This window comes from Hemibagrus wyckioides, linkage group LG01 (genome assembly GCF_019097595.1).
Source record: "Hemibagrus wyckioides isolate EC202008001 linkage group LG01, SWU_Hwy_1.0, whole genome shotgun sequence".
NCBI classification, from domain to species: Eukaryota; Metazoa; Chordata; class Actinopteri; order Siluriformes; family Bagridae; genus Hemibagrus; species Hemibagrus wyckioides.
Window position 1 is genome coordinate 34,333,280 of NC_080710.1, and position 12,500 is coordinate 34,345,779.

Below are 12,500 nucleotides of genomic sequence, written 5' to 3' on the forward strand. Positions count from 1 at the left end.
TCACTGGAACTAAGGGGCCAAGCCCAGCTCCTGAAAAACAACCCCACACCATAATCCCCCCTCCACCAAACTTTACACTCGGCACAATGCAGTCAGACAAGTACCGTTCTCCTGGCAACCGCCAAACCCAGACTCGTCCATCAGATTGCCAGATGGAGAAGCGCGATTCGTCCCTCCAGAGAACGCGTCTCCACTGCTCTAGAGTCCAGTGGCGGCATGCTTTACACCACTGCATCCGACGCTTTGCATTGCACTTGGTGATGTATGGCTTGGATGCAGCTGCTCGGCCATGGAAACCCATTCCATGAAGCTCTCTGCACACTGTTCTTGAGCTCATCTGAAGGCCACATGAAGTTTGGAGGTCTGTAGCGATTGACTCTGCAGAAAGTTGGCGACCTCTTCGCACTATGCGCCTCGGCATCCGCTGACCCCGCCCCGTCAGTTTACGTGGCCTACCACTTCGTGGCTGAGTTGCTGTCGTTCCCAAACACTTCCACGTTCTTATAATACAGCTGACAGTTGACTGTGGAATATTTAGGAGCGAGGAAATTTCACGACTGGATTTGTTGCACAGGTGGCATCCTATCACAGTTCCACGCTGGAATTCACTGAGCTCCTGAGAGCGACCCATTCTTTCACAAATGTTTGTAAAAACAGTCTGCATGCCTAGGTGCTTGATTTTATACACCTGTGGCCATGGAAGTGACTGGAACACCTGATTCTGATTATTTGGATGGGTGAGAGAATACTTTTGGCAATATAGTGTATATCAAATTCAAAATTCATACACAGTATGACATGTAGTAAGATGCTTTTTTCGACTGCCCTTGTTCCAAGAGAAAGATAAATAAGATTAAAGAAAAATAGAAATATAAAAACTAACAAGTAGTAGAAATATAAAAAGATCATATATACAGTTCATAGATCATATATACAGTTGTATATTATAATTGTAAAATATACAACTATTAAACAAATATTAAAACAATATGATAAATTAATGGAAAACCAATGAGGTATAGGATATTGGATATGCATATACAAATATATATATATATACTGTATATAAACAATGTATAATATGTAAGAAAATACGATATATACATATGAGCTAAATATATAGATATAAAAGACATAAATATGAATATCCAATTTAACAGTGAATATAAACGGTAAAGTGACAATGCAAAACAAGGTGTGACCTGTGCAGAGTTTTGTGTGTGCAACAATCTGCTGAGGTTGATTGTGTGTGTGCGTGTGTGTGTGTGTGTACACACATATAAATACAGTATATATATATATATATATATATATATATATATATATATATATATATATATATATATATATATATATATATACAAGTTATCACATATATACACATATGTGTGTGTATATGTGTGTGTATATGGGTGTGGGTGGGGGTGTAGGTGAGAGGGTAAGGGGAGGGGTGAGGGTGTAGGTGAGAGGGTAAAGCCCTGCAGCACTCAGCTCTGTAGTTATAAGCTCCACCCACAAACCACAAGTTCTTTTAATCCAGGAGGAGAATAAATTCACCTCAGAACTGAGACTCACGCACACAAACACAGCTGAGAGACGAGGAACAACATTCAGGTTCACACGCTCAGGTAAGAAAATATAAATTTATATTTACAGAAACAGAAAGAAGCCTGATCTGATCAGTTCTGTTATACTGCTGAAAACTTTAAACTGCTGAAGAGTTGAGTTAGAGCTGGATTATTCTCACACTGAGGATTTAACTGGGCATATTTACGTGTGTGTGTGTGTGTGTTAGTAGCTCATTTTTCTCTACTAAAAAGAGTCTAATGTCTCGTGGGACATTTCCATGTGTAATGAGTACTGATGCTGAACTTCTCCAAGCTTTACCTGCAGCACCATCTGTAAAGATGTATAATGTTTTATTACTCATACAACAAACATGAACTTTTACTGTATAAACATTTTTAACATTTACTGAAAATGCCATAAGGTGTTATATAACCCTGTGTCTCAGGGTGTTGATGCCAAAAACAGACTTTACTGAGACGCAACAAAGCTGAACTGGTCCATGAGGAACTCCTGAGCTCAGTCTCAGCAGACCCTTACACAGCGTTACAAGAAGATTATCTTCTCTTTGCAGAAGCGTCCACGCCCCTTCTGCTGTCCCCCACCCTTATCTCTTCAGCAGACCACACACACACACACACACTCAGGTCTAAACCTCAGTACATTAGGCAAATTCTCTCAAATATCCCCTTGGTGTAATAACCTCTTAAAGGTACTCATGTGAAACAGTTCCACTTCCTCTCACAGCAGGAGAGATGACAAGTGTGTGAAAGCTCTGTGTTTCTCTTCAACATGCTCTTGTTAATGATCTCTGACCTGATTGCAAGAGCTGAGAGAACCTCCTGGACATTAAAATCTGGTGTTTGTGAGAATTTCAGCTTCTCTGTAAGTAATGACGCTGAATGACAGAGAGGAGGGATGGTACAGTACAGTCTGTACACAACCGCCTTCATTTACTCACATCCACATCACTACAGCAGAGTAGGATGAGCTCTGTGTGTTAGACACGCCCTGTCTCTAGACACGCCCCTTCTCTAGACACCCCACTACACACTGATTTTGTTCTGTTACATGCTGAAGAGTCTGAATGAGAGTCTGGATCACCGTAAACACTTTGTCTATCTAGGGTTAGATCTATCTATCTATCTATCTATCTATCTATCTATCTATCTATCTATCTATCTATCTATCTATCTGTCTATCACATTATATAGTATATATTATTATACTATTATATTATTTTATTATATTATATATAATATATAATTTATTGTATTATATTATTATTATTTATTATGTTTATATTATATACACACATTTATATATATATATATATATATTATATGTTTATATTTTTATATACACATATATTTGTATATGTATATCCGATACACAATTGGCTTTACATAACTATTGGTGTTTTTCATAATTTATCATGTATTTAATTTCTGCTGTGATAGTTTTTATTCTTCCTATTTTTCCATATATTTTTTTATTACCTATATTCCTATACTTTTCTTGTCCACACATGTTACTTTATATCCTTCTTCAAATGTAGGACAGTCGTAATAAGCATTTCACTACATGTACTGTGTATGATTTTGTATGTGACGAATAAAATTTGAATTTGAGAAAAAAAAGCACATTTAAAGCACATTTATTAAGAGTTAAATGTTTTTTGCTTGATTTATTAGTTTTATTGTTCATTCACACTGCTGTTCTCCCTCAATCATCATCTCATTTCCAGACTGCTGTTGTGTAATAAATCTAGTTGATTCACTTCATCGGAGTTTTTGTGTTTTTGTGTTTGTTTTGAATCAGGATTCTCCTCATGGCTCCTCAGAAGAATAAGCGCCGCAAGTTGAATGTGGCCGGGTCTCGGGACAATCCTCAGAGCTTTCAGGATCAGGATTTTCTCGCCCTGCATCAGAAATGTCTGAATAATAAAGAGCTGTTTGTGGATGAGAAGTTTCCTGCAGATCGGCGCGCTATCGGCTCGGGCCTGCTGCCCCTGAACCAAGTGGGTAAAGTGGTGTGGAAAAGACCATCGGTATGTTCACCTTCATCACTGACCTCATCAACTCATCTACACAGTACAGTCTATTGTTTTAATCGGTTTAAAATAACACAAAGAGAGATTATTTAGTGTTCTGAAATTTATCTTCTAAAAACACCTTCACAGAACATGTTAACATTACTAACTAACCAACATTTTAACTACTGAATATTTTGACATGGTCTTTGAGTCTGTATTAGGCATGAATTGTGGTTGTCATGGTAACCTATTTACTGAATGAGGATGTAATTGAAGACATGATCATTATTTTCTTTTACAGTTAAATGATTAGAGTTATAGACTTACACAGTTATAGAGTTATAGAGTTACACGGTTATAGAGTTATAGAGTTACACAGTTATAGAGTTATAGAGTTACACAGTTATAGAGTTATAGAGTTACACACTTATAGAGTTATAGAGTTACACAGTTATAGAGTTATAGAGTTACACAGTTATAGAGTTACAGAGTTATATAGTATTAGTAGTTACAGAAAACAAGGTCTCTCAGTTAGGAATTAGCCTCAGGTCAGATCTGGTGGAGTTCTGTTCTCTTCTATTGTGTAATGTTGCTAAAATTCCTCTGTTTTCTGGTGTTATGTAATGATTCAGATAATTGTCTGTTTTCTTGTATTGTATTGTATTATGTTGTGTCGTGTTGTGTAATGATGCCTGCATTCCTCTGTCCTCTCTCGGCCCCCGCCGTGTCTCGTGTCTCACTCTCTGACTGTCGAATTTTAACAGGCTGTGTTCATGTCAAAACTTGTGTAGGGTTTTATTATAACACAACAGTCTGCTCTTCACAGCAGCCTCATTTATCCAGCTGATTGTTACATTTGAGTTTTATATCTTAAGTATAAATAAGTTCAGGAACTAATTTTTTATCCCACTTCTGTTTACACATAACCTGACTCAATAACACAAACCTGTCCTGATGAAAACAAATACAAACCCTTATTCAATTAAAAAGGATTAATATAGAAGAATAAAATAAAGTCAGGTGTGTATCTCAGCTCCATTTATATGAGACATCTTTTTTAATGTTTTTTATTAGAGACAGGAATAATAATAATAATAATAATAATAATAATAATAATAATAATAATAATAATAATAATAATAATAATAATAATAGCATTAATAAATGTTTACTGTTTTTTTTCAGGAACTTGTAAATAATCCGAGTCTTATAGTAGATGGAGAGTCCAGGTTTGACTTCTCTCAGGGAGAACTTGGTAAGTAAATCCTTAGAACTTTGTTAAACACTTTATTTCTCTAGAACTTTATTAAACAATTTATATCTCTGCTCTCTGGTCTATTGCTTCACAACCACTTACCCTGAGGAATTTATGTCAGTGCAAAACACATTTCCATTTTAAAATTATACTTATTTATAAAAATATACTTGTCTTTGTGTCTGTGAAGATTCTCAGTCATTCAGGTCCAGTTATCTGGGAGCCAGGTCAATTGGACAAGAAAGAAATCCAACTGACGCAACTCAACTTCCAGATATATTAGGTCTTTTTAAGCATAAAGACATGGGCGAGCGAGTTTGGTGTGGAGGAACTTGACTGGCCACCATCACAGTGTGGCCCTTGTTAAACTCGCTCAACTCCTTACACTTGCCTATTTTCCCTGCTTCTTGGAGACTGTGAGTGTGGCCAAAAGTTTTGGGACGTCTGCCTTTCCATGCACATGAATGTAATATGGAGTTGTCCCGCCCTTTGCAGCTATAACAGCTTCAACTCTTCTGGGAAGGCTTTCCACAAGGTTTAGGAGTGTATTTATGGGAATTTTTGACCATTCCTCTAGAAGCGCATTTGTGAGGTCACACACTGATGTTGGACGAGAAGGTCTGTCTCTCAGTCTCCACTCTAATTCATCCCAAAGGTGTTCTATGGGGTTGAGGTCAGGACTCTGTGCAGGCCAGTCAAGTTCCTCTACACCAAACTCACTCATCCATGTCTTTATGGACCTTGCTTTGGTCACTGGTGTGCAGTCATGTTGGAACAGGAAGGGGTCATCCCCAAACTGTTCCCACAAAGAGCATGAAATTGTCCAAATGTTCAGTAAACATCCTGTTTCTTTTTGTTCCTGTGTATTTGGCATTTTTAGGAAACTGCTGGTTTTTGGCTGCAATAGGAGCGATTACGTTCCAGAAGGACATCATGGATCAGGTCATTCCTGCTAATCAGTCGTTTGATGAGGATTACGCAGGAATATTTCATTTCAGGGTGAGGATAACAATCCCGATTTCCTCTCATTATTTATTTTATTTATTATTATCACAGTTTATTGCTGATATAATGGAACAGAGAACATGATGCTGTTTAGCAGAGAGAGTAAATGTAACTATAAATGGATAAAATATACAATCTGGCATTCTTTAATCAATAAGTCATTGTTATTGTTGGTAAGTTGCTGTGGTGTGAGAGGAATAAAACACTCTAGGTCATGCAGTTAAAGGAAAATAATCATCATCAGGGTGAGAGCTGTGACTCTGTTTCATCACTCCAGAGCAGCACTTTCACTAGAGCAACTACACAACACACAGTGTTTATTACACTCACTGCTGCTGTGGATAGATCTGTGTGGTCAGCCTGTGACCAGGGAACTGCTGTGGACAGAACCACTTGGAGACTATCACACCTTCTCTGAACTGACGTTGCAGTGGTCAGCTTGCGACAGCAAAGAATTAGTGTTAAGTCTATAATGACCTCAAAACCTACACTGACCTGTTCCTCAGGAGCTCTTGGTTGCTGTTGTAGAAAGGAGATTATTATTATTTCCTGTCCTGTGTCATCCAGATGAGGATGAGGTTCTTTTCTGAGCCTGGTTCCACTCAAGGTTTCTTCCTCAGATCATCTCAGGGAGTTTTTCCTCACCACCCTCACCTCAGGCTTCTCATTAGGGATAAATATTAGAGATAAATAATAACTTCACTTTAAACTTGATCATTTTTCTATCTTTTTATACTTCTGTAAAGCTAAAAAATACCTCATCTGGTTATCTCTCTACAGTTCTACAGAAACAGGAAGTGGGTGGATGTGGTGATAGATGACCAGTTACCTACACTCAAAGGACAGCTGATCTTCGTTAACTGTAAAACCCGTAATGAGTTCTGGCCTGCACTGCTGGAGAAAGCCTACGCCAAGTATGTGGATGATTGTCATTCTGACTAAAATAAAACTCTCTGTAAGTATTTCAGTGATGGTCATTTCTCTCTGTTTGTCTGGTCAGAGTGTGCGGTTCCTACGCAGCGCTGAATGGTGGCTTTATATCTGATGGCCTGCATGATTTCACTGGCGGTGTGTACAAGACCTTCGACCTGACCTGTGCTTCTGATAATCTCTGGGATCTGATGGACCAGGCAGTGAAGCGTAGAGCTGTGATCGGGTGTGGGACACCTCCGGGGGTAATTATTCGGTTTAGTTGAATTTCTCACATTACTTTCAGGCTGATTTTTATTACAGTGCTGTAAAACACACACACACACACACACATTTGGAGTTATCTGTTTCAGGTTCTAACAAGTTCAGTAGGATTCATCCTTAAAGTCAGGGCTCTGAGACACTAAAGTAAATTTTCTGAATGAATTTGTTAAGGTATTAAAAAACCACTAAATGCTAATAGAGTGTAATTAGTAACATTATGGATGCCACACTGTATTTTATTACAAGATGTTTTATCTGTAAACTGCGTTTGAACTGATTTATTGTTAAAAAAAACAGGTTTTTATTTTTAAAATGAATTCATCGGAGAGGAAGTCAATAAATAATACCTCCACTGAAGCATTCGTTAAACAGGAGCTTCTTTATTGTTGTACTTTATCTCCTGTGGTGCAGATCATTTGGTTAAAAGGAATTTGTGTGAGAAGAAGCTGTACTCTCTCTTTTTCCTGCACCAACATGCCAGGGTCTGAGCTCAGGGTTACCTGGCCAGGTGTAGGGCGTGGTCCTGCTGTGTTCAGTCTGAACAACAGACTCACAGAGACAGAACACTGACGTGTCTCAGCAGCTCTGTAGGGGACTGAAAGGAAATAAAACTTATACTGCGTTCAGAATAATTATCACTCTGTTCTTAGACTTCAAGCTTGAACTTGTTAAAACTCTGTTCAGAAATCGAAGAGAAGAGAGTTTACACTGAGCAGGTGAAAATAAAAAACACAAAATCATATAGCTAAATACTGATATAAATATAGAGTTAATAATAATAATTAATAGCTAATCAAAATTTTTCTTAAGCTCATTAACACAGAGTCCCCCACACCTCCTCCCCCACACCTCCCCCCCCAGACCTCCCCCACACCTCCCCCCCACACCTCCCCCCCAGACCTCCCCCACACCTCCTCCCCCACACACCTCCCCACACACCTCCCCTCACACCTCCTCCCCCACACACCTCCCCTCACCCTCCCCCCCCCACTCACCTTCCCCCCCTCACCTCCTCCCCCACACCCCTCCCCCACACCTCCCCACACCCCTCCTCCTCCGCCCCTCCCCCACACCACCTCTCACACACCTCCCCACACACCTGCCCTCCCACCGCCCCCCCCACACCTCCCTCCACACACCTCCCCTCACACACCTCCCCACACACCTCCCCCCACACACCTCCCCACATACCTCCCCCACACCTCCCCACACACTTTACATTGAGCAGGTGAAAATAAAAAACACAAAATCATATAGCTAAATACTGATATAAATATAGAGTTAATAATAATAATTAATAGCTAATCAAAATTTTTCTTAAGCTCATTAACACAGAGTCCCCCCCAGACCTCCCCCACACCTCCTCCCCCACACCCCCCCAGACCTCCCCCACACTTCCTCCCCCACACCTCCTCCCCCACACACCTCCCCCACACACCTCCCTCACACACCTCCCCCACACACCTCCCCACACACCTCCTCCCCCACACACCTCCCCTCACACACCTCCCCTCACACCTCCCCACACACCTCCCCTCACACACCTCCCCTCACACCTCCCCACACACCTCTCCTCATGCCTCCCCCACACACCTCCCCCACACACCTCCCCACACACCTCCCCCACACCTCCCCACACACCTCCTCCCCCACACACCTCCCCCACACCTCCCCCCACACACCTCCCCACACACCTCCCCACACACCTCCCCCACACCCCCCCTCACACAGCCCCCCACACACCACCCCCCTCACACGTCCCCTCACACCTCCCCCACACACCTCCCCTCATGCCTCCCCACACACCTCTCCTCATGCCTCCCCCTCACACCTTCCCACACACCTCTCCTCATGCCTCCCCACACCCCTCTCCTCATGCCTCCCCCACACACCTCCCCACACACCTCCTCCCCCACACACCTCCCCTCACACACCTCCCCTCACACCTTCCCACACACCTCTCCTCATGCCTCCCCAAAAAATCTCCCCTCACACCTCCCCACACACCTCCCCTCACACCTCTCCTCATGCTTCCCCCACACACCTCCCCTCACACCTCCTCCCCCACACACCTCCCCTCACACACCTCCCCCACACACCTCGCCTCACACCTCCCCTCACACCTCCCCACACACCTCCCCTCACACCACCCCTCACACTCCTCCCCTCACACTCCTCCCCCACACACCTCCCCTCACACACCTCCACACACACCTCCCCCCACACACCTCCCCACACACCTCCCCTCACACCTCCTCCCCCACACACCTCCCCACACACCTCCCCTCACACCTCCCCCACACACCTCCCCACACACCTCCCCTCACACCTCCCCCACACCTCCCCTCACACACCTCCACACACACCTCCCCTCACACCTCCCCCCACACCACCCCTCACATCTCCTCCCCCACACACCTCCCCCCACACACCTCCCCACACACCTCCCCTCACACCTCCCCCACACACCTCCCCCCACACCTCCCCACACACCTCCCCTCACACCTCCCCCACACCTCCCCTCACACTTCCCCTCACACACCTCCCCTCACACCTCCTCTCACACACCTCCCCTCACACACCTCCCCTCACACACCTTCCCCACACACCTACCCACACACCTCCTCCCCCACACACCTCCCCTCACACCTCCCCACACACCTCCCCTCACCCACCTCCCCTCACACCTCCTCTCACACAGGATGTTTTTTCAGGATGTTTTCTAATCTTTACATGATGATCTTTATATTTATTTTGTCTTGACTGTGGTGTACTGTTCAGCCCACTCCTGCAAACACGGTGCTGCCCAACGGCATTGTTCAGGGACACGCCTACACCATCACCGGAGTCACAAAGGTGAGTCTCCAAACTGCCTTTATTATCAGTTTATTATCAGTGTGTGTTTATTTCATTTCTTCACCAGTTTATTTGATGATAAACTAATAATTACAGATGATAAAAAACAACAAATGGGCAGTAAAAGTCATCAGTGTGTTAATTTCTGAGTGTGTATGTAGGAACCTTTATAATAATCTTCTAATAATCTTATTTATTATAAATTTGTTATACACCGATCAGCCATAACATTCTGACCACTGAGAGGTGAAGTGAATAAGTCTGAGTATCTCCTCATCATGGCCCCTGTTAGTGGGTGGGATATATTAGGCAGCAAGTGAACATTTTGTCCTCAAAGTTGATGTTAGAAGCAGGAAAAATGGACAAGCGTAAGGATTTGAGCGAGTTTGATGAAGGACCAAATGGTGATGGCTAGACCACTGGATCAGAGCATCTCCAAAACTGCAGCTCTTGTGGGGTGTTCCCGGTCTGCAGTGGTCAGTATCTATCAAAAGTGGTACAAGGAAGGAACAGTGGTTGCATATCTGTGTTTTTTATAGAATACTGATAAAATATTTTCTCATTTAGTATTTATTCCACTTAAATAAAAGGTTTCTCCTGTAAATAAATGCAGATGGTTTTTATTTCTAGTTAACTAGAACTGTTTAAAAGTGTTTAAAAGTTAATAAAAGTGTATTTCTTTCCCAGCTTAAGGCTCAGGGGAAACTGGTGAAACTGGTGAGAGTGCTGAACCCATGGGGGAAAGGAGAGTGGAAGGGAGACTGGAGTGATAAGTACGATTCTGCTGAAATTCTGTTTTAACAACACACTCACGTCTTCAGCAGCACACTTTAATACACACACACACACACACACACACTCTCTCTCTCTCTCCTTATTACTGACAAAGAAATACTGAGGCCTGGATTCTGACTGGTCAGAAGGCTAGATTTATTATTTATAACAGCAGCTCTGACAAGAGCAGAGCTTTATAATAATAATAATAATAATAATAATAATAATAATAATAATAATAATAATACATACATATTTATCTAATATTTATATAAATTGTACATTTTATTAATATTAAATATAAATAAAAAATATTATAATTATTATTATTATTGTTAATAAAGTTTTGTTATTATTTTTTATTATTATTTTTAAAAGGTTTTGAGTCAAAATCTCACAATACAACTTAAGTAAGGACAAAAACAATACATTTAAAGACTTAATTTTTTTTTTTAAATGTTTAAGTAAAGCAAAAAATCACAGTAAAAGATAAATCATAAAAGTACAACAATTAAATAAACTAAATAAATCTAAATAAAAAACAACAGCTTTTTACTAAAAATATTTGAAGAGAGTGATCGGAGGAGGAGAGCAGTGTGGATGTGAAGGTTCAGACGTTTACAGAGTCGACATCCTTACTTCATCTGGAATGCTAGCAGAGTTTAGAGTCTGAGCTCAGATTAGTGCTGCTGTACTTACAGTATGGAAAGGTTTTGGCACTCCTCACCTAATTACAGGTTAAACTCAGTGTGAAAATCTGTAAGACTCACCGGAAACTCACCTGAATTAAAGTTAAAAATAATTGTTAGCAAATTCCTGCAGTATAAGAGGAATAAAACACCCGAGGATGTGCTGTTACAGTGATTTACACAAAACATGCTGTCTGTCACTGTGTCATGATGGAGTCATTATTTAGAGAAATAGATTAATGCTCTATCTGTCACTGGTTTTAAAATCTGTCGTGATGTTCTGGATTATTTACAGGTCGCGTCTGTGGAATGATGTGAGTAAGCAGGATCGAGACTCATGGCTGGAGGAAAAGAACAATGGAGAGTTCTGGTGGGTCAAATACTACTACTACTAATAATAATTTATATCACCTTTAATATATTTACAAAATACTACTGTTAATAAACCTGTATATATATATATATATATTTGATATATACATATGAAGATTCTAAAATTCATTTTAATATATCCTTGTTCAGTTCTCATTATAACGTAATATAAATGTCATGATTGGGAGGCGAACGCGGTTGCACATGCAGAATTCATTACGAAAAACTAATCCATGATACAATAACTGAGGGGACAAAACACACACACACACACACACATACACACAAAACACACGGCACAATTACTGTGGTTAGAACAACACAAAGTCTAGGATCCAGACTAAGACACGACACGTACACACAGTGAGGACAGGTACGAGACAAAGACATGGGGAAACAAAGCAGCTTAAAGAAGGTGACTAATGACACAAAAAACAACAGGTGTACATGATTCAGCCTACATGTTGTTCGTCTGCACTGTCCTGTCTCGTCTCGTCTTGTCTCGTCTTCCTGTGCACTTCTGTTGTATGTCTAGTTCTTAAAGACTGCACCTTAAGTATAGTTTAATTTTTTAGTTTAATTTAAATTTAAATCTGCGTCTCTGTACTTTGTCTGTGTTCTGTGTAGCACCTCTGGTCTAGGAGGAACGTTGTTTCATGTCACTGTGTACTGCATCTGATATATATGGTTCAAGTGACAATAAAGCTTCTCTGACTTTGACTTTGACTTTGATAACTACACAACAATGAAGAAG

The 12,500-nt window shown here is 41.0% G+C and overlaps 1 protein-coding gene across 2 annotated transcripts in view; it reads left to right on the top strand.

Moving 5' to 3' along the window:
- Window positions 1-1,492: 1,492 nt before the first annotated feature.
- Window positions 1,493-12,500, top strand: part of LOC131351962 (calpain-1 catalytic subunit-like) — an 11,810-nt gene continuing 802 nt past the window's right edge. Inside the window, exons 1-9 of one of the 2 annotated variants that reach the window (XM_058387733.1) lie at window positions 1,493-1,628; window positions 3,388-3,616; window positions 4,787-4,856; window positions 5,737-5,855; window positions 6,642-6,775; window positions 6,862-7,036; window positions 9,837-9,911; window positions 10,599-10,684; window positions 11,670-11,744. In XM_058387733.1, the coding sequence (XP_058243716.1) occupies window positions 3,398-3,616; window positions 4,787-4,856; window positions 5,737-5,855; window positions 6,642-6,775; window positions 6,862-7,036; window positions 9,837-9,911; window positions 10,599-10,684; window positions 11,670-11,744 (953 nt within the window). In that variant the 5' untranslated portion in view covers window positions 1,493-1,628; window positions 3,388-3,397. Of the gene's footprint in view, window positions 1,629-2,596; window positions 2,694-3,387; window positions 3,617-4,786; window positions 4,857-5,736; window positions 5,856-6,641; window positions 6,776-6,861; window positions 7,037-9,836; window positions 9,912-10,598; window positions 10,685-11,669; window positions 11,745-12,500 lie in introns of those variants that run through there. The other variant, XM_058387725.1, reaches the window with a different exon arrangement.